This window comes from Gobio gobio, assembly GCF_949357685.1.
Source record: "Gobio gobio genome assembly, chromosome: 7".
NCBI classification, from domain to species: Eukaryota; Metazoa; Chordata; class Actinopteri; order Cypriniformes; family Gobionidae; genus Gobio; species Gobio gobio.
The window spans coordinates 1195537-1221988 of NC_137103.1; the positions used below are offsets into that span (position 1 = coordinate 1195537).

At 43.4% G+C, this 26452-nt stretch overlaps 1 protein-coding gene across 1 annotated transcript; it reads left to right on the top strand.

Annotated features, from left to right (window-relative positions):
- Positions 1 to 11307: 11307 nt before the first annotated feature.
- LOC307129111 (uncharacterized protein) lies at positions 11308 to 21941 on the top strand. Its single transcript, XM_079821301.1, has 2 exons — positions 11308 to 11356; positions 19670 to 21941. Exon 2 carries the CDS (start codon positions 19681 to 19683, stop codon positions 20854 to 20856), a length of 1176 nt encoding a protein of 391 aa, XP_079677427.1. The 5' UTR covers positions 11308 to 11356; positions 19670 to 19680; the 3' UTR covers positions 20857 to 21941.
- Positions 21942 to 26452: the final 4511 nt, after the last annotated feature.

Below are 26452 nucleotides of genomic sequence, written 5' to 3' on the forward strand. Positions count from 1 at the left end.
AGGGCCAAACGATGTGTCTGGGGTCTGTAACACTGATTCCAGGGGTCCTGAGAGGAGTTTCTGGGGGTCATACTCTCATTAAGTTACGAGTAGAGTTAGTGAGTCAATGCTAACATACAAACTGAAATAACCAACTGACTGTTCTCACGTCATGTAACGGTGTAGGTCAAAAACACATAAACAATGGTCAATATTTGAGTGCCTCTCCATATTAAACTGGTTAAATGTAAATTAATGTAATATTACCCTGTGGTACATGAACTATGTTGATCCTTGATGTTGTCATCTGCGTTCATGACGACCATAACATGAGGTTTCTCCCACTTGCATTGAGATCTGTAAACCCTAGTTTAAGAATTAATCTCACACCATATTTATTTTAAAACCTGTTTTTTTATATTTTTTTTATATTTTTTATTTATTTATTTTTTATTTATTTTTTTATAAATTTTTTATATTTCTGTGAGTTTAGATATGTCTAAGTAGGGACTCCTCAATAAAGGAGGATTCAAATGCGAGTGAAGAATAACTGTTTATTGAGAATCCAATGAGAGTAGTAGCAGTAGGTCAGATGAATCAAGGTGCTCTGCAGTAGTGATGTGACATTTGAACCGAGGTCGTCAGAGCTTGTGTCGAGAATAAATTGGCGTGCCAGATGAAACCCCCGATTCAAGCCTTATGTTGTTAATGGAGAAATCACGTGACCAATGACAAACGAGGCCTCGGTTTGTGTGGAATACATCTGAAGGAAAGACTCTGGCTCAGCTGGGATTCAATCAAGGATCTTCTTGCTGTGAGGAGACTACTGTGTTTCCCACTGAGCCACTGGTGCTGAGACAGACTCTATTTCTGACTATTTCTGACAGACGTCTACAGAAATTGGGGGGTTACCTATTTGAAACTGTAAGGCTATCTGAAAAATGGACACATCCGAATAACTAAATTCCTCTATTTGAGATGCATGAGATACTTCTCTTTTTTACATGCATTCTTGTTATGAGTGTTAGTCTTTATGGTATTTGGTATTAAAAAATATATTAATTGGCTCATGATGTTAATATGCTACGGGTACTGCAAGTGAAATACCCTGCAGTTTTGACACCATACATTTCTTTGTAAATTTTTTTTGAAAACTGCCATTGTACCCGTCGGAAGACTTGATGACTGGTGTTACTAATAAATGCGCCGTCCTCAAATATTTTCTAATTTGTTGTTGTTAAATGATCATTAATTATAAGACTGACTGGACCATTTCTGCATTGAATATGTTCATGTATTTATTTATATCATGTATCTGTATATACATGTATCTATTTAGCTACATATTCGATTAATACTATAAGATTAATGTTTAACTTAAATATACAGTGCATCTGGAAAGTATTCACAGCTTTTTTCCACATTTTGTGTTATAGCCTTATTCAAAAATGGACTAAATTCCACTCAAGGATATTCCCAGAGTCGTCCCGTAGCCACTCCTTTGTTGTCTTGGCTGTGTGCTTAGGGTCGTTGTCCTGTTGGAAGAGGAACCTTCGCCCCAGTCTGAGGTCCAGAGTGCTCTGGAGCAGGTCTTCATCAAGGATGTCTCTGTACATTGCTGCATTCATCTTTCCCTTGATCCTGACTAGTCTCCCAGTTCCTGCCACTGAAAACACCCCCACAGCATGATGCTGCCACCACCTGCTTCACTGTAGGGATGGTGTTGTGAGTGGTGGTTTCCTTCAGACATGACGCTTGCCATTTAGGCCAAAGAGTTCAATCTGGTCATCTGGTCAAGTTTATTTCTCTGGTCATCAGACCAGAGAATTTTGTTTCTCATGGTCTGAGAGTCCTTCAGGAGCCTTTTGGCAAACTCCAGATGGGCTGTCATGTGCCTTTTACTGAGGAGTGTCTTCCGTCTGGCCACGCCCCCACACAGACCTGATTGGTGGAGAGCTGCATAGATGCTGTTCTTCTGGATGGTTCTCCTCTCTCCTCAGAGAAACGCCGGAGCTCTGTCAGAGTGACCCTCGGGTTCTTGGTCATCTCCCTGACTAAAGCCCTTCCCCCCCGATCGCTCGGTTTGGCCAGGCGGCAGCTCTAGGAAGAGTCCTGGTGTTCCCAAACTTCTTCCATTTACGGATGATGGAGGCCACTGTGCTCATTGGGACCTTCAATGATGCAGAAATTGTTCAGTCTCCTTCCACAGATCTGTGCCTCGATACAATCCTGTCTCTGAAGTCTACAGACAATTCAGTGGACTTCATGGCTTAGTTTGTGCTCTGACATGCATTGTTACTGTGGGAGCTTATATAGACAGGTGTGCGCCTTTCCAAATCATGTCCAATCAACTGAATTTACCACAGGTGGACAGTCAAGCTGTAGAAACATCTCAAGGATGATCAGTGGAAACAGGAGCACCTGAGCTCAATGTTGACTGTCATGGAAAAAGCTGTGAATACTTTTGTACATGTGGTTTTTTTTATTTTTTAAAAATGCAAAGCTTTCAAACAAACTTCTTTCATGTTGTCATTATGGGGTAATGTTTGTAGATTTGAGAAAAAAATGAATTTAATCCTTTTGAAATAAGGCTGTAACATAACAAAATATGGAAAAAGTGAAGCGCTGTGAATACTTTCCGGATGCACTGTTGCTTAAATTTTGAGTACAGCAAAATGAAAATGATTTAAAAACTAAATTATTAATCAGGGATAGGCAAAGTCAGTCCTGTAGTGCCGCTGTCCTGCAGAGTTTAGCTCCAAAACCCTCACCTGTGTGGATTAATAATCCTGAAGACACTGATTAGCTGTTTCAGGTGTGTTTGATTAGGGTTGGAGCTAAACTCTGCACTTAGGACGACATTGCCCATCCATGTTATCAATTAAATATGAAAGTAAACATTGCCCATCCATGTTATCAATTAAATATGAAAGTAAAACGGCCAATAGGTGGTGGCAAGTTGCTGTCTTTACATGCAAGTCATTCATTCAAACTGAAATCATTAATGAAACTGATGTGTTTTGCTCTTTGACGAGTTACACTGGTCTTCTGTGGTTTTGTTTGGAACTCTTTTCGTCAAAATAGTTCAAATAGAGAACATATTCTCAATATTGTGTTTAAAACGCACTCAACTTGCTCGTGTGATATTGCTTAACTGTATAAAAAATATATTCTCAGTGCTACACAACATGTGATCAAATGTATAAAACCAACACTCTTGTCAACGACACAACGAAGACCAAAGCTACAAATCAATTTACAGGAAAACGGTTGACTTATGTATTTGTATATATTCTCTAATTGACTGTGATTTGTTTTCTATGAAGTGGGTGGAGTAACATACACAGGTGTGCAATCATTAATAAATATGGCCACTGCTCTCTTGTGCGGGTGTGCAGGCTAAACGCCAGATAATGTCAGAGTTGTAAGTCTTTTAATCCTTCGTCATGTATAACCGGTTACCTAGCTCTAATTGAGATGGCAGCGCCAACAAAAACAATACATGCCAAAATATGCAGACAGTTTGCAATCCTGAGCAATACACAATGATCTAAACAACTGAGATGTATCTTTTCCTGTAATTCATGAGCAAATGCTGTTTATTAGTGAAGTAAGCTTCATGTTATTTTCTCTTTTGTAAAAGACAACAGTAGCTGCATTTACATGGATCCTAATAATCCTAATAATGATGTTCAGGACCAAGTATAGCTCCAACACAGGTGTGCACTGTTTCCCCTCTGACAGGGAGCCTCAATGTGATGTGTGTAGACTGAACCACATTGACTAATCCTACATCTCTTCTGCCTGCCTTCTGAGAAAGAAGAAATACCTGAGTTACAGTTTTCTCCCTCTCCCCTCTCCCATGCTTTATGAATAATAAAGAAAGTAAAGTTTTGCTCCACTGAAATTCGGTCTAGTGAATTGTTTGCTTCAACATCCTGAGCGAGTTAAACCCTCCAAGTCTGGTATGTAAAGGTTACATATGGTGGAGACTGCGGGTACGAGTTGAACCTCGCATAGGATTCAGACAGTGCACTGAGACGAGAAACAAGAAAATGGAGGAGGTAAGTGTAAGCTTGTTGAAGCCTGAAGTACACAAAACTCCCTCTTGGAAACCGAGGCAAGAGCAAGAGCCTCCTAAGAGGTACTCCGAAGCAGTCCAAGCAAGACCATAAGGAAACTGGAAAGAGGAGAGGTCTCTGTGAAGTCCTGTTCCGTTCCGATGCTTCACATGTGGAAGGGAGGGACACCTGGGCTGGGAGTGCCCAGGCCGAGAGCAACTCATGCCCACAGCAAGTACCTCAGAACCATCAAATCTCCCATGCCATCTCCTTACCACCTGCTGGACCCATGAGGGGGCAGCCACCCCTAGGGTCCCTGCCATGATTGGGGGCCGGTACACACAAGCCCTTATAAACTCTAGGAGTATGGTGACCCTAATCCAACCAGAGTTTGTAGGGTCTATCATAGGAAGAGAGATATCTGTGTCCTGTATTCATGGGAACACCAGGAACTACCCCACGGCAGAAGTAAGCATGGTCACCCCTCGGGGGCAGTTCAAAGCAAGAGCAGGGGATATGGATCACTTGCCCTGTCCTGGTCGACCGAGACTGTCAAGCATTTTCTGCCTACTGGACAGACCGGGCTGCAGAGAGGAAGACCACTGCCTCAGAAGATCAGGAGGTGGTATAGGTACTTGACGACATAGATTCCCATGAAGTATTTTCTGAATTTCCCCCAGCAGAAATCCTCAGAGGAGAAAGACTGGGATGGTTCGGCACTGCTCAACTGCAAGAGCCAGTACTGAGCCAAGCATGGAGGAATGTACAGGTGGTTGAGGGCCGGATACAAGATGGGGTGAGTAGACTCCCTTATCCACGTTTCATGATCAATAATAAAATGTTGTATACAGTGGATCAGCGAAGGGGTGAAATTCTAGAACAGTTGTTGGTTCCCAAGACACATGTGACCCGTCACGGAAACCAGTAACACAAGTTGGCAGCACAACTTTCGAGCAAAATGAGAAATAAGCGTTTTTTTTCAAAATTGGTGATTTTCGCTTTTTTGCAGAATCTGTTAGTTGAGATCACGAAGAAGCCTCTCCGTGTTTGAGATAGCAGTATTGGTATATTTTAAAGCATACACTTTGAACGTGAAATCGGCTTGTTTTTCAGAGATTCTAGCTTGCAGTAGAGGCGTGTTTCTTTTGTTATTGCCCCCGCCCTCCAAGGGAAGCGTGGCTACTTAGTTATGCAGCTCTGGCCGGCTCTAGTGTTAGACGAGTTGGACCGTAAAATATCAGAGGCTATATCGATAGTAACATTTGATGGGGATAAAGACAGAGAAATGGGGAAAATCCGTAACTTTGACTGTAAATGCTACACGAGGATAAAAGAGAACTCTCTGCATGGGAGACAGTCTCGTAGCCAGAAGCTTTCTACAGACATTATGTACAAACATACGGCTGGATTCTCTAGCTGCAGAAAGAGAGTGACAGGACATGCAAATTGTTGGACATCTAGAGGCAAACAGACGCACAGTGCAAACTTCGGAGATGATTACATCCATAAACAAGAAGACCCTGACAAAGAGAAAGTGTGCCCGAACAACTTATTTCATCGGAGGCAATGAGATCTGCAAGAATACTTTTCTGTTTCTTGTGGGGTGAGTTTCCATAAACATTAAAGTTTGTCGTTTTGTGTTCATTCTAAGAACACGTACACGTATCTCATGTTTAGTCCTTGTTTAGACCTTCCCATACCTACCTATTGTTATTGTTATTAGGGTCAAGTGCAAAGAAGAAGACAAGACGTGGCAAAATGGCTGGCATTGTTAGATCAACTGCATCAATGAGCAATTAAAGACCTATTTAGGGACCTTTAAGTTAGGGACCTAAGGTGATTTTAGGCAAATATACAATAAATACAGTCAATAATAATGATTTAATGATTTATCACTTTCAACCAATAGGTGGCACAGTTACAAAATTGATTTGGTGTGGTCCGAATAAGGGAACAATGACATATGCAAAGATTGGTGTCAATATATCAAAGCAGGGTCAATATAGTGTCAATATGTCATTGCAGAGATCTCGCCTCAAGAGGCCTTTTCATTATAAGTATGGACCACATGGCGGTGCTGTTTTGAAACCGTTTAAGCAGCTTAAAGGCATGGTGCTGATGGCACATACCAAGTTTCGTAATGATACACCAATTCATTTGTAAAGTGTAGCATTTTATATCATAATTCTGCATTGTAGTCAATGGGAATTTCATGTTTTGTTCTATTATAGCGCCACCAAGAGGCACAATCCTACCATTTTTCTTATGTGTCCTTGGAGTGAGCCCATACATGTCCGTGTCAATTTTGGTGACAATATCTCATTTTGTTTTGGAGTTATAGACATTTGTATGAAAAAAACACATGAAAAATGACTGACACCTGACTTTGATTGGATTTTACTCCCCCTTACTATCAATATTTTGACATTTGGGTATTGGTGTTAAGCTATACACCTATGTTTTCAAACTTCTGACGCTGGTTTCGTCTCGATCGGACTAGCGGTTTCGAAGATATCCGCTAACGTTTTTTAAGTGCTAATTTGCAACATTGCACAAACCATATGCCAAAACCTGGCAAGTCTGGTATTGTTGGACTCGGTGAGGATTCAGGAGACTAAAACAGTGACTCCCATGAAAATAAGTCAAGCTCCCCCAGAGTTATAAGCATTTGAAAAAAAATATTCTCAACTAGGTGGCACTGTTGATAAAATACAGCATTTTAGCACATAATTCAAAATGGCCGACAGCCAAAATTGCCGATATGATAAATTTGGATATCAGACGAATTGGCATGTGTCCTGAATCTAACAAGTTATAAGCAAAAATAGCAATTTTTTGTATCTCCGGACCAATAGTTGGCGCTGCGCCGAAACGCTGCATGTTGCCTCAAGTCATGCTTGTGATGACATGTACCAAATTTGGTTTGAATAAGATAAAGCGTTGCGGAGATATAGCCTCAAGTGTGTTTTCGCAAACGTTGCATGACATTTGTTCACGCGTTTATCGAAAACGATTAAACGAATCAACTTGATTTGCAAGATTTTTTGTCAGCATGGTCTGAAGATGATCTGGTTCAATTTTCGTGCAAATCAGATGAACCGTCTAGGAAGAGTTCGCAAAAGTAGGTTTTTCGGAAAATTCAAAATGGCGTGAAAATTTTAATGACTGAAAATGACGTCATAGAATTTTGTTTCTAGCCCTTATGGTTCTAAAGTTATTAGCATAAACATGAGTCAAACTTTGGACAGGTGGTGGCGCTAGAGGGATTGAGTTAGAGACTCCAAATTTGCTATGGTGACATTTCAGACTGTTCTCTATTAGTGTGCCAAATTTCTTTTTACCATACGGTTTTATGGGCTGCCATAGACTTCAATGGCGGAAGAAACGGAAGAATAATAATAGGAACAGGAACGGTTTCAATAGGTGCCTCCGCACCTTCGGTGCTTGGCCCCTAATGATGGCCAGATTTTAAAGGAGTGTCTTGCAACATGTTATCTACAATGCACAAGTTCAAATAGAGTTCTGACAAAAAAGGTTTTATAAAAATATAAAACTGACATATTTCAGCCTCTAAATCATTTTTATAAAAGTCAAAAAAGATAAATTACTGACATTTACAATGCACATTATTCTTTATTATTAATAGTATGCGGTCTGATTTTTCCCGTTGCGTCTGTCGTTGCTATGCAACCATGCAGCTTTACAGGGGGCAGCTTTACTTTATTATCAGATTTCCATGTGTTACACATTGCTGTGAATAACTCAAAATGCCCCAGAATTGACTTGTGTCTTTACTTTCCGTGATTGGTCATATATGCCTCTTAGGTGTTGTATTTAGCCCATACTCACCTGCTGGGACGCCATTTTGGGGCAGAAAAGACCTACAAAAGGGTTCTCACACGTTTCTATTGGCCTGGGATCAAGAAGGCAGTCGAAGACTATTGTCGTTACTGTGCTGAGTGTCAGCTCCACAGCCCCAAGGTAACATATCGAAATCCCCTTATTCCTCTGACAATCATTGAGACCCGTTTCAGCAGGATTGCACTGGACATTGTGGGACCCTTGCTAAAGTCCAACCGGGTAAACCGATACATTCTAGTCATCCTTGACTATGCCACCCGATTCTCAGAGGCGATTTCTCCCCGATCAGCCACCACAAAGGCCATGGCCAGAGAACTGGTCCAACTCTTCAGCTGGGTGCGGATAGCAGACAAGATCCTTATGGACCAAGGCTTGTGCTTCATGTCCACTGTGTTGAAAGAGACATGCCGACAAATGAAGGTGCAGCAACTCTATTGAAATGTCTAATGGGCGATTGAATAATTGAGATATTAACTGTTGGGGTCGAAAAGTTGTCTTTGTAACTGATCATGCCCGCTAAAATGTTTGTTTCAAAACAAAGGGAAAAATGCATGAATCACTCGCTGGTTTCTTCAGTTTCAGGACTTCCAGTTTACGGTAGAACATTGGGTGGGGAGCTTTTATGCAAATGCAGATGCCATGTCCAAGCAAGACGGCGTTGGGACGTGCACTCCAAGCAGGAGCTTTGAGCTGGAAAGGGGGGTATATGGCGGCCAAAAGGAAGCAGAGTCTCTAGCAGCACCATGGGGAGTTCCATCAGTCGGGGCTACCCGGTGGTGTTCAGGAACAAGGATGGCTCCAACACAGGAGCTGTGCGGTACTGATTTGCTGTAGTTAAAATTAGGAGATAAAATACAAAAAATGTCTGAACAGTAGCAATGCAGGAAGCAGAAAACAAGTGGTAACAGGAAACAAGGAGGCAGGACACAAGGAGCACATGGCAAACACGAACTAAGAAGATTTGGTGTCCTTAACTACTATGTACTTACCTCAAAAAAATAAGTACAATGTATTTATTGTGTTCATATTGTATTGCAAAACACTTGTGCTGATATTGAGGTGGGATATGGGTACATTTAGGGACAGGTGTGGCGTTGTGGATAAGTTTAAGGGTAAAGTTAGGGTCAGGTGTGGTGGTGTGGGTGAGTTTAAGGGTACAGTTAGGGACAGGTGTGGTGGTGTGGGTAAGTTTAAGGGTAAAGTTAGGGACAGGTGTGGAGGTGTGGGTAAGTTTAAGGGTACAGTTAGGGACAGGTGTGGTGGTGTGGATAAGTTTAAGGGTACAGTTAGGGACAGGTGTGGTGGTGTGGATAAGTTTAAGGGTACAGTTAGGGACAGGTGTGGTGGTGTGGGTAAGTTTAAGGGTACAGTTAGGGACAGGTGTGGTGGTGTGGATAAGTTTAAGGGTACAGTTAGGGACAGGTGTGGTGGTGTGGATAAGTTTAAGGGTACAGTTAGGGACAGGTGTGGTGGTGTGGATAAGTTTAAGGGTACAGTTAGGGACAGGTGTGGTGGTGTGGATAAGTTTAAGGGTACAGTTAGGGACAGGTGTGGTGGTGTGGGTAAGTTTAAGGGTAAAGTTAGGGACAGGTGTGGAGGTGTGGGTCAGTTTAAGGGTAGGGTTAGGGACAGGTGTGGTGGTATGGGTAAGTTTAAGGGTAGGGTCAGGGACAGGTGTGGTGGTATGGGTAAGTTTAAGGGTAGGGTTAGGGACAGGTGTGGTGGTGCAGGTCAGTTTAAGGATAGGGTTATGGGACAGGTGTGGTGGTATGGGTAAGTTTAAGGATAGGGTTAGGGACAGGTGTGGTGGTATGGGTAAGTTTAAGGGTAGGATTATGGACAGGTGTGGTGGTATGGGTAAGTTTAAGGGTAGGGTTAGAGACAGGTGTGGTGGTATGGGTGGGTTTAAGGATAGGGTTAGGGACAGGTGTGGTGGTGTGGGTAAGTTTAAGGGTAGGGTTAGGGACAGGTGTGGTGGTATGGGTAAGTTTAAGGGTAGGGTTAGGGACAGGTGTGGTGGTATGGGTAATTTTAAGGGTAGGGTTAGGGACAGGTGTGGTGGTGTGGGTAAGTTTAAGGGTAGGGTTAGGGACAGGTGTGGTGGTATGGGTAAGTTTAAGGGTAGGGTTAGGGACAGGTGTGGTGGTGTGGGTAAGTTTAAGGATAGGGTTAGGGACAGGTGTGGTGGTATGGGTAAGTTTAAGGGTAGGATTATGGACAGGTGTGGTGGTATGGGTAAGTTTAAGGGTAGGGTTAGGGACAGGTGTGGTGGTATGGGTAAGTTTAAGGGTAGGGTTAGGGACAGGTGTGGTTGTGTGGGTAAGTTTAAGGGTAGGGTTAGGGACAGGTGTGGTGGTATGGGTGAGTTTAAGGGTAGGGTTAGGGACAGTTGTGGTGGTATGGGTAAGTTTAAGGATAGGGTTAGGGACAGGTGTGGTGGTATGGGTGAGTTTAAGGGTAGGGTTAGGGACAGGTGTGGTGGTATGGGTGAGTTTAAGGGTAGGGTTAGGGACAGGTGTGGTGGTGTGGGTCAGTTTAAGGGTAGGGTTAGGGACAGGTGTGGTGGTATGGGTAAGTTTAAGGGTAGGGTTAGGGACAGGTGTGGTGGTGTGGGTGAGTTTAAGGGTAGAGTTAGGGACAGGTGTGGTGTATGGGTGAGTTTAAGGGTAGGGTTAGGGACAGGTGTGGTGGTGTGGGTAAGTTTAAGGGTAGGGTTATGTGTAAGGGAATTGTCAACAGTGTAATGTAACTACAGAAATTAATTATAGATGTAATTACATGCAGGTATTTTTTTTAAATGTAAGTACAATGTAAAAACATGTATGTACACAATAAGTGCATTGTATCAAATTATTAATTAAAATGTTAGTACATAGTAGTTAAGGCCACCTAATATAAAGTGGGAAAACCATCCCGTATCTTTTTTTTTCTCTTTTGGAAATGCAATAATGTTTTTGTTTTGCTGTTGTTGTTAAACAAACATACGTATAACATATTCGTATGGTTTGACATTAGTATTGCACTTTGCAGTACGTGACCAGTAACAAATAACGATTTCTATGACTAAGTGCATTTATAATAGCTTTTTTCTTGTAAACCATTGGTGGCCACTGCTTGAAAGTGAAGTGTGAATTACACAAGAGAAAACCGCAAACATAGAGAAAACTGGAACAGGGCCAAATAGCTTTTCACATCAGTGCATTATTGCAGTGACTGATGGTAATCGGTTGCTGACGGTTCTGCCTTGAGGCTTGTGTGTGTGTGTGTGTGTGTGTGTGTGTGGGGTGTGTGTGCGTGTGTGTGTGGGGTGTGTGTGCGTGTGTGTGTGTGTGTGTGTGTGTGTGTGTGTCCAGCCCTCTGAGGAGCTTTATATAAGACAGAAACCTGTCAGACAAACATCTCTCAGACTCGATCGAGGACCAGCTGCTCTTCTGACTCCGGCTACAGTCGCACAGGTAAGTGTGTTTCTAATCGCTTAGAAGTGCTTTTTTGTATTACAGACATATTAATTATGCTAACTAGTAATTAACCAAATACAAAGAAATTCAATATTTAAGTCAGAAGAAGATGTTGAAAATAAAATATGAATTGGTTATTGTCAGTGTCACGACTGGTTTAAGGGTTTTATCTACACACAAGCAGTATACTTTAATGAAAACTAATTCAAAATAACACTACTCAGAATAACAGAGAACTAAAAACACGGCGAGCAGAACAAGCACTTAATAATGACGAGATCAGACGATGAGCAGAACAAACACAGGGCTATATATGGGACATTCTACAGAATTGGTGCAAACTGCTGTCCTACAGCCAAAAAACACATTTGAAAAGCATTTAATTATTCAAATCTAAGATGTTTACTAAAATCTTACAATTATCTATTGAAACCCACAAAAATATTTAAAATATCAGTAAGCTTTTTACATATGAAATCATCATTTATTGGGTACTTTCAATTGGGAGGTGGCTGCCCCGAACCCTAACCCCTAATTTTTTTTTTAAACATATCTTTTTGATTAAATAAATAAATAAAATATATTTATTTAATATTTAATTTTTTATTTACCTTTATTATTATTTATTTAACTTTATGCAAAAGGAAAAAAAATACGTCCCGCATTTTTATGTCACTACCGAAACAGTGAATGTTTTAGTCAAGTGGCTCCTCCTCCAGTTTCTCCTGAAGCCGATACTGAAGGGCCTTAAACTGCAGTTCATGGACTGGCCGCTAGGGACAGACTCCAGGAGGAGCAGAATCTCATTGACCTCATGTTAAAATGCCCAACTTTACAGCAGAAGAACACATGTTTACAGTCTGGGACAAACTGTGCTTTTGGTCTGTATGGCTAATGTTGCCCTTCATGACGACTGTGAGGGGGTGAATTTTTTTATAACTCATTCGTTTACATTATATAAAGCATTAAAGTTCTGCATAATTAAGGGCGTGGCCACTTCGAGTGACAGGTGGATTGCCGTTTGTCTGCTGTCTGTTAGTTATCACCTTAGCTCCGCCCATGTCCCGCCTCTGACTGACACTGATTTTACCCACACCCCTACACTTTTGATCAGGGAATATTCCTGTGTCCCTCTCTCATATGCTATATGGTGAGTAGATTGATCCCATCATTTTGAGATAAATGTGTTCTAAAGTCTTTAAGGAATGTCACTACCAAACTCATTTTTTCTGCGATTAAGAGAACTTTTTGGGATGTTATTCCATAACATTTTGTTTATTGCTAACCATGTGCCGACTGATTAGCATATTCGAGCTAGGCTCAAAAGTATTTAAAATTGTCACTACCAAAACAGTTACGACCAAAACATGTCTTGAAGTTTCGGTTGTGACACTCACTCTCACACTTACACACACACACACACACACGGCCAGACTCGCGGGAGAGCCAGGTCTGTCTGCGCTGGCCCATCTCTATGGCCAGACTGTGCTTGCTCTCACACACACACACACACACACACGGCCAGACTGTGCTCGCTGAGTCTGTAGATGGTCAGAGTTCCCCTTCGAGGGAACTCGCACTGCGTCATCGTGTGATGACACTTTGGGAACGCCCTCAGCATTACGCATCTGAAGTATGAATGAAATCAAACCAATCTGATTGGTGGTGCGTCATGACGTAGTAGATGACGGCATACTCGGAAGATACAAAGGGACGCTGATGCAAACACACGGCAGCTTTTCGCTCTTCAGCTGAAGCGCTCTGTTTTTGTCTCTGTCTATTTGGTGTTGTTTGTCTACCAACGTTACACAAGCAAGTGAGATGGCTCAGTTTAAGAGATGTGTGCATCGGTGTCCGTGTTTCCTTTCGGGCACGGACACACATCTAATGTGTGTGCAATGCCTGGGCGTGCAGCACGCTAGGGCAGCTCTCGAGGGAGCCGCCTGTAGCGAGTGTGATCAGCTGCCGCTCAGGGTGTTGCGCTCACGGCTGGTCGTGTTCGATGAGACCGGCCAAGCCCGCGAGCCCCAGGGATCTGGGCCCGCCGCTGCCGAGGCACGGCGGCGCCGCAGATCATGGGGATCGCAGGGGGACCTCGCGACGGGATATGGGACTGCTGAGGCACTTTCCCTATCCTCGTCCGAGGATTCCAATGTTCTCCCGCCCCGTGCGGAAGCCCGCGGTGCGGCTTCTTCCCGCGAGGCGGAGAACCGATGCTTCAGCTGTCCGGCTCCGAGGAGTCGGATGGGCGGAGCATCGAGGCGGTTGACGTGGAAGCTCAGCCATCGCTTCACGCACCCGCTCAGGAGGAGCTAGTGGAGGTTTTGACCCGCGCTGTGGCCAAATTAAACATTGAATGGCCACAGGAAGAGCCTGAAATTCAGCCGCCCAGTAAGCTGGATGAAAGGTTCTTCAAGCGTGGGTCTCAACCTCCACGCCGAGGCCTGCCTTTTTTCCAGGATTTGCACAATGAGTTGTGTAGATCCTGGGAAAAACCCTACTCGGCCAGACTTTCTTCCCCTCAAGCACTTGAATTTGGGAATGTGCTGGGGGCGGCCGAGCAGGGTTATGGGACGCTGCCACGGGTGGAGGATGCTCTCGCGAGCTACCTCTCTCCCGAGGCCGCTTCGTCCCTCAAGGCCCTGGTGCTACCCACCAAGCCAGGCCGGGACACTTTGGCACTGGTGGGTAGGGCTTACATGGCGGCTGGGCGGGCTGGTAGTTGTCTGCACACTATGGCGGTGTTGCAGGCCTATCAGGCCGACCTCCTCAGGGATCTGGATGAGGGGGAGGGTCTGTCTCCGGACGACATCCTGCAGCTGCGGAAGGCCACCGATTTGTCTCTCCGGATGACCAAGGAGACGGCCCGCAACATCGGCCGCTCCATGGCTGGTCTGGTGGTCGCGGAGAGACATCTCTGGTTAAACCTGTCGGGGATGAGAGAGAGAGAAACATTTTCTCCTCGATTCCTCGATTTCGCCTCCTGGCCTCTTCGGCGGCGCGGTTAACACCGTGGTCGAGAGGTTCCAGGAGGTGAAAAAGCAGGCGGCGGCCTTCCAGCAGTACCTCCCTCACCGTTCTGGCTCCTCGGGGAAGGCTGTCCAGCAAAGGCAGCCTCAGCCATCAGGTAGCTCCTCCTCGCACCGACAGGTGCAAAAAGAGAGCGTCGCTTCTCTCGCCCCTCCTGAGGGAGCTTGGCAAAAGAGGCGGCGCTCTCGTGGTAAGCCTTCAGAGCCTAGGGTCGATCTGAGGACCGTCCTTCAGGCGAAGAAGGCTACCACAAAGCGGTCCTAGCTGCGGCTGGACCACTGAGAGCTGTCCCCCCCGGGGTGAAGCGACCGAGGTCGTTTTCCCCCCGGAGCTCTCGGGAAATCAGTGCTGGGATCCTGCCGTCCATGACGCTTCAGGCCTCACTGGTTTCCCGCGCGTGCTCACTGCCTTCGTCACCTCCGGAAGGACTTGCGACCGGCCAGCGAGCGTGTGCGCCTATAGAGCTCCGTTCTCGGCTTCTCCCTGCCGGTCAGCCGCTTCAGGGGGTCGAGAACGAGTCTCATTTAACACCAGAGACCAGCCTCGAGAGACCAGCCTGGTTCCCTTAGTAGATTATCTCGGCGCGTGGTCTCGCCTTCCGAGTGTGGTTCGTCACGATAGATCTAAAGGACACGTACTTCCATATTTCCATCCTTCAATGTCACAGGAAGTTCCTGAGGTTCGCTTTCGGGGGCGAAGCGTACCAATATCTGGTTCTTCCCTTCGGCCTGGCACTCTCCCCTCGCACCTTTACGAAGTGTATGGATGCCGCACTGGCTCCTCTGAGACTCCAGGGCATCCGTATACTCAATTACATCGACGACTGGCTCATTTTGGCCAGGTCGCGCGAGATGGCAGTTTGGCATCGAGGTGTCGTTCTGGCCCATATAAGGTGCTTGGGGCTGAGACTCAACATGAAGAAGAAGCGTGTTGACGCCCTCCCAGTGGACTACGTTCCTGGAAGTCGTATGGGACTCCACGTCGATGCGGGCTCAGTTATCCCCCGCGCGCGTGGAGTCCATACTGGCAATGGTCTCAAGAGTAAAGCCAGGCCGCAGCCTCACTGTGAAGCAGTTTCAGAGACTGCTGGGACTCATGGCAAATGCCTTCGTTCCCTCGTCATATGGCGGAAACCTTGGTTCCTGTCCCAGGGGCCGGAGTTGGGAGCATCATGTTGCCGGAGATCCATTTCAACAGACGCTTTCCTCACTGGCTGGGGCGCGGTCATGGACGGCCACTTTGCGAGAGGTTTGTGGGAGACCCGGCATTCTTCATGGCACATCAACTGCCTGGAGATGCTGGCGGTCTACAAAGCTCTCAGGAGCTTTCAACCGGACCTCCGTGGCCACCATGTCCTGATACGCTCAGACAACACCTCAGTTGTCGCGTATCTCAACCACCAGGGGGGTTTGAGGTCGCGCCCTCTATGCAATCTGGCGCATCAAATCCTCCTGTGGTCCCAGGGGAAATTGTCGTCTCTCAGAGCAATGTATATCCCGTTAGGGCTGGACGCCATGGTGCAGACGTGGCGAGGCTCCGTCTGTACGCTGTACGAGTTCTGGAGCGGGTCTGCCCGGAGGGCATCAGCCTGCTCTTAGTAGCACCCCGGTGGCCCACTCGAGCATGGTTCTCGGACATTATAGCTCTGCTAGACGGCTCTCCATGGCAGATCCCTCTGAGGATCCCCTGCTTTCGCAGGCAGGGGGCACAATATTTCACCCCCGGCCGGAGTTATGGAGCCTCTGGGTCTGGCCCCTGAGGGGGCTCAGTACCTAGAGGCGGGCCTGTCAGCAGAGGTGGTAGAGACCTTGCTCAGCTCTAGAGCTCCCTCAACCAGGAGACTGTACAGCCTCAAGTGGAACGTCTTTTCCCCTTGGTGTAGAGAGCGTGAGGTGGACCGAGTTAACTGCCCAGTGGCTTCAGTGCTGGAGTTCCTCCAAGATCGCTTCTCTTGTGGTCTTTCCCCGTCCACCCTGAAGGTGTACGTGGCTGCCCTTGGGGCTTTCCACGCACCTTTAGGTGAGGGACCCTTGGGGAAGCACCCTCTGGTTGTACAGTTCCTCCGTGGGGCCCGGAGGATGAGGCCGGCGGCTCAATCCAGAGTCCCAACCTGGGACCTGGCGGTGGTACTTGAAGGGCTGGCCGAGGCCCCCTTCGAGCCACTGGAGCAGGCTGAGCAGAAGAACCTGACCCTCAAGGTGGCCTTTCTCCTTGCCATTAACTCTCTCAAGAGGGTGGGAGATCTCCAGGCCTTGGCGATTGCGCCAACTTGCCTGGAGTTTGCCCCTGGCAAATTCGCCAAATTCTCATATATCCAAGGTGCCATCTCAGGTGGCTCGGTCTTTGGTTCTTCAGGCTTTCCATCCTCCTCCCCACCTGACGGCGGAAGAGGGGAGACTTCACCTGCTCTGTCCTGTCAGAGCACTTACAATCTACCTGGAGAAGTCTTCCCAATGGAGAAGGTCAGACCAATTGTTGGTGTGCTTTGGCTCACCCAAGAGAGGGCTGCCTGCGTCTACTCAGACGATCAGCAACTGGATCGTCCAGGCTATAGCCACAGCTTATAGGGTGCGCAATCTGCCTTTACCCATGGCTGTGAGGGCTCATTCCACCAGGAGCATGGCCTCCTCGGTGGCCCTCCTCTCTGGTGCTTCGCTTCAAGAGGTTTGCGAGGCGGCCGGGTGGGCCACCCCGCACACCTTCATTCGGTTCTATAGTCTGCACCTCCCGGTGACGCCTGGTGCTAGAGTGCTTGCGTCCTAAGTGTGCCTGGTCTCCAGCTTCACACTGGGACGTGGGTGATGTCGGTGTGGCATAGTGGGTATTAACGTTCCCAAAGTGTCATCACACGATGACGCAGTGCGAGTTCCCTCGAAGGGGAATGTCTCGGGTTATGTATATAACCCTTGTTCCCCGAGAAGGGAATGAGACACTGCATCTCGTTGCCACACCCATCACGGTCAGAGCGCTCACTTCATCGCGGTAAAGCTGCCGTGTGTTTGCATCAGCTTCCCTTTGTATCTTCCGGGGTATGCCGTCATATACTACGTCATGACGCACCACCAATCAGATTGGCTTGATTTCATTCATACTTCAGATGCGTAACGCTGAGGGCATTCCCAAAGTGTCATCACACGATGACGCAGTGTCTCGTTCCCTTCTCGGGGAACAAGGGTTATATACATAACCCGAGATGCTCTCCTGAGTCTCTCATCACTCACTGAGCTCAGGTACTTGCCATCACTGTATTCTCGATTTAGGGCCAAATAATATTTTCTCTGCGCTGAGCGGTGTGTGCTGACTCTGGGGTGGAGGGCAGTGTTTGAGCTCTGTCTTCTCTGGCCAGGAGGAGCTCGCTCAGCTGCTCTTTTATGCTCTCTCTCCTCCTGCATCTCTCTCAGCTGCTGCCTCATCTCTAGTGTGGCCTGCTCTCTGTCCTGTAGCTGGAGTCTCAGTGCAGTCAGCTCGCTCGGATGGCTGTCCTTCTCTGTCTGAAGCGTCCTCATGTGCTGTGTGAGGGCTGACAGTCTCTGTGTGAGGTGCTGGAGTTCAGCATGAGCTGCACATGAGTGTGACTGCTGCTGTTTGAGCACAGTTTCTCTGAGCTGCACCATCTCCATCTCCAGCTGTGTGAAGTGCTCCTGGAGCAGGGCTATGGATCTGAGGGAGGACGAGGCGTTCTCTGCAGGGGTGGGCCTGAGGTCTGAGCTGCTCTTCTGTGGATCCTGCTCAGATGACAGACTTTCACACAGTAGAGCTTTCTCATGTTTAACCGTTTCCCCTATTGCTCTGTAGTCAGCCTGGAATAATGTCAGGTTCCCCTGTACCATGACTGTGCCGTTTTTGTAGATGTTCACGGTCATCACTGTGCTGTCGGGGTCATGGGGTTCTCTGATTTTGAATTTCCAGCCATTACAGATGCCTTCCTTCTTTACAGAGGGGTAATGGCTGATGATGGCTTTATGCCAGGCTCTGGGGTGATCAGAGAGGAACATGAGGTTGCAGATTTCTCCAGTTTTGAACAGATCTGCGAACAGAGTCTCCGGACTGTTTGCAAGAAGTTTCTGCTTGTAGTTTTTTGTAGTTTGCTTGTATGAGGAGGGGGGGGGGCTCATCTGCATATCACAGTGGGGTGATAGCAGCTGCGGCTCTGATTGGCTCATTCTCTCTGGCTCATTTGAATTGATACACTGAGGAATGTCAGAGTGTGGGCTAACCATAGCTTTAGCTTTTTAGCATTTTAGCTTATAAACATATAAAAAAGGGTACATTTTATGCCCATATATCAGAAAAACAAGCAAATAATCCAAAAAAAAGGTTTCTAGTGCAGTTTTAGCTCTACTGTCTCCGATCCATCGGTCAGTGTAAAACCATTGGTACGGGTAGTACAACCATACAAAATACATGACATGTTTCCTTAAAAGGGTTTTTTTTTTACGGGATGTTTTATTAACAAATTTCGGGAGGAGCATGTCAGATAATTAAACCTAATTAAACACAAGTGGGGCACATTAAGCTAATCAATTTAATCGATGATAAGAGGTGTATATATACAGCAGATTTACCTTCTTTCGTTGACCGTTTTTATTTTAACATCCCTCCACCAAACCATCTCCACACTTTGATTTAATAAACTCTTATTAGATGTCAACACAATCCATAATATAATATAGTCTAGTTCTAGACTATCTCCATCATGGGGGGATATTCCCCCGGACAGCACGCCAAATACGCATAAACTTTACTCTATTTAATTTGATGCAAGTGTGAACTCGTGAATTCACTGTATTGCTGATCATGGTTTCGAGTATCTATACATCTGTCCTCTGCCCAAGAACGCGCAGTAATCTCATCCAGATATTTTAATCCAATCAGCAAATTCGTTTCAAGAACCAAATTATCCAGAGATCAGTTATCACGATTAGAAGATCTGGCATCTGTCAAATTATCTCAGGTATATTAAGCGAGGTACAAAGAACGGACTCCAGGAAACAATGAAAAACCAACTTAAAGTCTAAATCAAACAAAGATGAAACATGACAGTTCTCTGAAAGTTTTAGTTAAAAAAAATCCTCAAATTCAAGAGGTGTATTGTGACAAAAAGTGCTTCTTCTGCTCATTGTAACAAAAGCTCAGGATTATATCATCAGTTAGCGTTCATGTTTCCTCCCTCATATATAAAGCTGTTTTGGTAATCGGTGAGCTCAATCTATAGAAGGACTAGAATAAGAGCATTCATTTGGTGTGGAGATTGAATGATTGTCTTATTATGTGTTGCAGGTTCAGACACAATGTCGTGCTTTATTCCCAAGAGAAAAGCAAAAGACACAGACATCTGTGTAACGCAAGACATTGATCCCAAGAGCAAAGAAAAAGACACAGACATCTGTGTAACGCAAGGCATTGATCCCAAAAGCAAAGAAAAAGACACAGACATCTGTGTAACGCAAGGCATTGTTCCCAAGAGCAAAGCAAAAGGCACAGACATCTGTGGAGTGGGCAAATACTATTATATAATCCGCTCTGATCTCGGCTGCTATATAAAGTCAAAAAGTATCCATGCAAATTCTGATATCTATATTTTCAGTCTGCACCCTGCCTGCAAAAATGGAGACCATTACCTTGGTGATTGGACAGGCTACTTTTACATCATCAAGGGTGATTCCTACCGCCGAGTCAAGGACCTGACAACAGACAGCTGTTCTGAAGTTCACAGCCTTCATCCCGACTACCAGGGTGGAGACCACTACTTCTCAGCCTTTGGCAAGTTCTACATCATCTACCAAGAAAGGGGCACTTACAAAAGAACAAAAACCCTGAATCAAGCCACAAATGCTGTAGAAATGGTCCTGCATCCCAACTGCAGTAGCGGTCTCTATTACTGGGGCTTTCTAACGGCCTTCTGCTTCCTCAAGCCAGCCTCAGAGTGGGGAGTTGAGTACTACAAAGGTACCAAGTTTGAGAAAGATAAGTGCACTGGTCTCTATTCTGTTCATCCCGATGTTCTTAGCTTCCTTCCTGGTGGGCTGGCAGTAACTAAAGGCCCAGCCGTTGGCATGTGGGAGAATATTAAAACTATAACTAATGACAGCAATACACCAATGGAATGGAACAAGAAAGTCAACAAAAAGGTTGGATACAATAAGGAGAAGATGACCCAGATCACACGCAACTGGAAGATAGCCACATCATCCTCTGTTGCATTAACAGCGTTAATTGCGAAGCTTCAGTTGTCCCTTTCTGCAGAATATGGAGGTGCACATGTCAACACTGAAAAAGAAAGCTGGAACGAAGTGACTGAGGTGGCAGAAGAACTCTCATTTAAGCTGACGCCAAACGAGTCTGTGTATCTGTGGCAGTACAAACTGAGTCTTGGTGAAGAACCAGTGTTGTTCTGTCGGGATTTAAAGATTGACGATAATCCAAACCCTCCGACTGAAATCCCGCTGCCACGCACAAAATCATGAAAACATATCAGGATGATTTAACTCCAAGGATAACCAAGTGCTTCAGTTAAATACCTTAATTATAACTTCTCAAACAATTATTTAGAGATCTGCATGCATTGCTTAAAATGAGTCTGGAATTGTTTAACATCGATTTTTCAGTTACACTCAATGTAACTACAAATAACAACACTATTCATTATGGTATTATTGAAACTTGGTGTTTATGATTAAAAGAAACTGACAGATTCCTACTTTCCTTAAAAAACTCAAACATGGAACCTAACTGCAAATCTTTCAATATGGTGCTTTGGGCTAAATCAGGCTTTAGGAACGTTTATCAAAAATAAAATGGGTGTTATATTATTCTATATTATTGTCAGTGTTGGGGATAATACATTATAAGTAACTTGAGTTACATAATCAGATTACTTTTTTCAAGTAATTAGTGATGTAATGCATTACTTTTAAGTTTACAACTAAATAGCTGTTACTTTTTTAATGTATTGACAGACCGCTCTCCTGTCCTCATGTCGAGAGAAATCGTGAGAAAGTGCAAAGGCGTTGTCAGCGTCAACTCATCTCACTTGCAAATAACAGATTCACTATTACTCAAAATTAATAAAATAGTGAAATGCCATCTCAGAATATTATGCAAACCTGCAATAATTAAATATATTAAATTACACAAATATACTTTATGTATTTAATCTCACTTTATTAACAAAAGTTTTTGGCGCTGACCTTTGATGACCAAAGAAACAAGCAAGCCCAGCCCAGCCAGGTGAGAAAAAGTAACGCATTACTTTCCATAAAAAGTAACTAAATAACACAATTAGTTACTTTTTTTAGGGAGTAATGCAATATTGTAATGCATTACTTTGAAAAGTAACTTTCCCCAACACTGATTATTGTAGATGTAGTCATAGATATTATTATTGTGTAACCAGAGTCTACTGAAGTGTTTGATTCACAAGTCATACAGTCATTGTACTCATGCATTTGGCATATACATGTAATTAAAAGCTTCAAAATGTGTCCACAGATTTTCATTTATATCATATAGCGTTTGGATTTTGCTTTTAATAAAGCTGGATACAGCTTTTAAAGTCTTGGTGTTTTCATTGCCTGTTTCCTTACCTAAAAACATTGTTATGGACCACTAACGTCAAAGAATATTGATTGATCACAGGGATTCCCCTGCACAGGTTTGAGTCCTATCGCACAGGTAGGTCTTTCAAGGTTGCCTGGAGAGGGGAGGTATCCAAAGCACATCAACTGACCACTGGGGTTCCTCAGGGCTCAGTGCTTGGACCTCTTCTCCTTCTCTTCTCCATTTACACTACATCACTGGGACCCATCATACAGGCACATGGCTTCTCATACCTTTGCTATGCTGATGACACACAGCTCTACCTCTCATTCCAACCAGATGATCCCACAGTAGCTGCACGAATCTCAAGCTGTCTGGCGGACATCCCGGCATGGATGAAAAAACATCACATGCAGCTCAACCAAAGACTGAGCTTCTTGTCTTCCCTGCCAATCCGACTCATATTATGTATTGTTATACATATTTGACATATTAAACATATTATTATACATATTTGTTATGCAAGTTATAATTTGTAAATTATTCTGTACATTTATTTTTGTCATGCCAATTAATTTGAAAAGGAAACAATACATTTTCTATACAGTTTTATTTACAGTACTTTTTACAACTATTTACAAGATAAGTTACGTTTAAGATGAGCAAAACAAAATAACATTTTAAATTAACAGTACATAAAACAGATGGAAGAAAAAAAAATTCTGTAGACTTTTATTGAGCTGGGCAGGGAGACTCTGGATGGGCTGCACAATAAGACCCTGGTGAAGCCTCTGTCAGCGGGACATCGTCTGGGATCAGTGCATATTTCCACTGTCTACCAACAGGTTGGCAGTGCTGACTCAGTCGACGGCTGCCATGTCGCTAAGATGTTTTCAGAAAGAGGGAAGAATAAATTAAATTAACTCACATCCTCAAAAATCAAACCATCAAAAATATTAACATGCATAACTGTTCTATGAGCTGAACTCTGCAGGACAGCCGCCCTCCAGGACCAACTGCCTATCCCTGATCTTGAGACATATTTTTAGTGGATTTTATTTTTATATTCTATCATATAATGTTCATATTTTTTAAACAATAACTAATGTCAAAATCTAATATCCATGTGTAAAAAGTTTTTCATAAAGCTACAATATTTGCCTCTGAGATGAAGTTGAATAAAAATCTAAAGTACTTCACATTTATACTCAAACACAGAGTAAATGTATTCCGTTACATTATTTGTAATGTTTAGCAACTGTGACAGCTGAGGTTGAAGAGCGGCATTAACATTTATAAATAAAAATTCATACTGCCTAAAGACAGAACAACTAAAGATGTTCACCTCGGTCCATTTATGTACATAATAAAGAGTATAAACTATATAAAATTGCATGTTGGTAACATATTAGTCAACATTTTAACCTTTATTGTATTTTTATTTATTTATCATTAGATTAATGGAGTAAATGGAAACCCAATACTTACATTTAAAAGTGTAATCTGGCATCTGTAATCTGGTAATTCTGGGGTAGGCAAGGCTGCGAAGCATCCATCTGAGTATCATTCATTTCACTGGAAAAAAAGGAGGCATTTGCAGGCCGTATTTGAAGGAGCCTTCAAAGGACCTTCGAATTGGGACAGCCTTCGTCGATGGTGTTTATGCTACAGAAAGGGCCAAACGATGTGTCTGGGGTCTGTAACACTGATTCCCACTGCATGAAAAGTGGGATTTTCGTCAGTATGTGACACTGTAGATTGCCGTGAAACTTCAGGTTTACGACTGTGCATGGCAATTTGCAGGCAACACCGAAAACTGCCGTAAATTGTAGGAAATTGACGTGGGCCTTGCTTGGCAGTTGTCCCCCCATGACCCCCCCTCCCCTTAATTCTAGAGGAGGCTTTATCATGTAAATGAAGATGCTGTGAGCTACACAAATGCAAATCAGAGTAGCAGCAGGGGGAGTTTTATCTAGGTTCTGAATTTTTTTGACTAAAACAAGTTTAAAGTTTAAGTTAAAATGTTAACTTAAATTTAAGTTAAATGTACTCGTTTTAGTTCACATAACTAAATTTTTAGGGCAACCAGTTTGCTCCAATTTTTTAAGTAGATTCAACTTACAGTGTAGATTCAACTCACAGTGTAGATTAATTACTCTGTATGTCATTAGCAATAACCAATGTTATGTAAAAAAAAAAAAAAAAAATACAGGACAGCAGTTCATGTCTTCAACCTTTAGAGAGGTTATGTGATGCAACAAGACAATGAACCAAAGCACACAAATAAATCAAGTAAAGCATACAGTTTACATACCAACATTAATTTTTCCACCCTGCACTGTGAATGATTTTTTAAATGGCTATTAATCATAAATGTGAAAAGTACAAGTTTGTTTGTTTATAGTTAAGTCAGATTGTGTTTTTCTGTAATTGTCATTTAAATTGAGCTCACACCACATTTTATGAATTATCAATGCAGATTTTCAAGAGGTGGTTTCCTGGACAGGGTTTAAATTATGCCAAGAGTAGGCCTTAATCTATTTAATCGTGAGTTAAAAAATTGTTGCCTGGAACAAAGATTAAGCACAGATTACTAACACCTGGACTATGAGTCCTGAACTAAAATAAACTGGATTCATTTACAGTTTTATCTAATTGCTTACACACAATTTCTGAAAATATGGCTCCATTTCTTGAAACTCTACACACAAAACATCAGACATCTCTTGCAAAAGCAACACTTTGTGCAAAACTATTTTAACTATTTCCAAAAATGTTGTTTTTGCATATATCTAACTACACACAATGCACAACTGAGGAATTTACAGTTGAACTGAAATCAACTGAACTGAATCAACACTGAAGTCACTTGAGCTGAATATTGACACTATATTGGCTTGTTAGAGCCGGTTTACAGCAGAATTTGTTTTGAACTTGTTACTGAAGCTGCTATGAAACAATATATTTTGTTGTATGCATATTCTTTCTTTCTCAAACCTTAGTTTTGATTTCTAAGTGATCAATTTATGTATGTGTTTTCACACATGATCATTGGCTGTATGGGTCCTCAGTAAATGAATGTGGCATTTAAATGGCAAAAGTTATTCTTGTCTCTATAACTTATGACTTCCTAAAGACACGTTTATGGGTAAATAAAATATTAATAATATAAATAAAATGAATATCAAAACATATTTTAAATATAATGAAGTCATTTTATTATAGCACTCATCAGATGTTCCTGGAAACAAAACAGAGACAGAACAGTATAAACAAACTATACAACAAACTAAACACCAAATTACAAAAATATTATTATGTGAAAGTGAATAAAGTTGTGTTTTCAGTTATAAATATGTGCTGTGTAAATTAGCCTATACTTTTAGAAATTATATATAGCCTAACTTTAAAAAACAAACAATAACCCATATAGATAAATTATAATAATTGTATAATATTAAGCATTTACTTAATATACATTGTAACATTAGGCTACTTTACTCTAGCACAGTAGTCAGTTAAGCAATTAATTAATATCTTATATTAATATGTATGTAGCCTAGGCTACATCTAAAGGTAAGTCTGCTTTAAAAAAAAAAAAATATTACACTTCGACATGTACAGAATGTGCGCGTTAAGAAAAACGTTCAAATGTGTCTTCTTAACATGTTAAAACTGTGCGTCGACTGTGTGTGTATGCCTGTTACACGACCAGAATGTGCGTGTCTACACATCCAAAAGAAACACGTTAAAAATTGCTGCGTTGAAGCGGAAAACAGGGCGTGTTGAAGGTTGAAACGATCATAAGTCACGCGTTTCGTAAAGAGATTTGGCCCCGGGCGCGTTCCATATTAGAGCCATAGTCCAATGAGGTGCGAGGTCGAGGTCATGGCCATGACGCGTAGAAGACGAGCTTTAAACTTTTTTGTATGTTTTTTGCTGCTTTCCTTTTTCGCGATCAACAATGACAGGACACCGTCTTCAACTCAATCTCTGCGTGGACGCGACGAACTTTTTGGACTCATTTTCAGGAGGCTGTCTTCGTCTTCATAACTCTGAGGCAAACTGCAGGCGCTATGAACCAGAGCATGGGTAATGTTACGATTTAAAGAATATGCTTTTATTCAGCTGTATAAGGAAATGGATGCGTTAATAGATCCGAGCTTAAAACTGCACATTTTGTTTACACAGACTATCCTCGCCTCATAACGAAGCCGTGACCTCTTATCTGCTTGGAGAGATTTCTGCGAGTCCAGATTTAACCGCTGATCACGACGACATTGTGTGTAAGTAACTTCTAATGTGTTTCTCATTCCTTGTTTAATTTTACCGTGACTGTTTTTATTAATACCAGTCTCATGTAATTGTTTTCCAGCTGCCTGTAAGACGTATTATGAATCGACACGCCGGAGCTTCAGATACAAACAACCTGAACTTACATCGCAGGCGGAAACTGCGAAGTTTAGCTCGGAGTCGATCAAGAAGAAAAAGGGTAAGATTTATTATCCGTTTTTTGTCAATGTG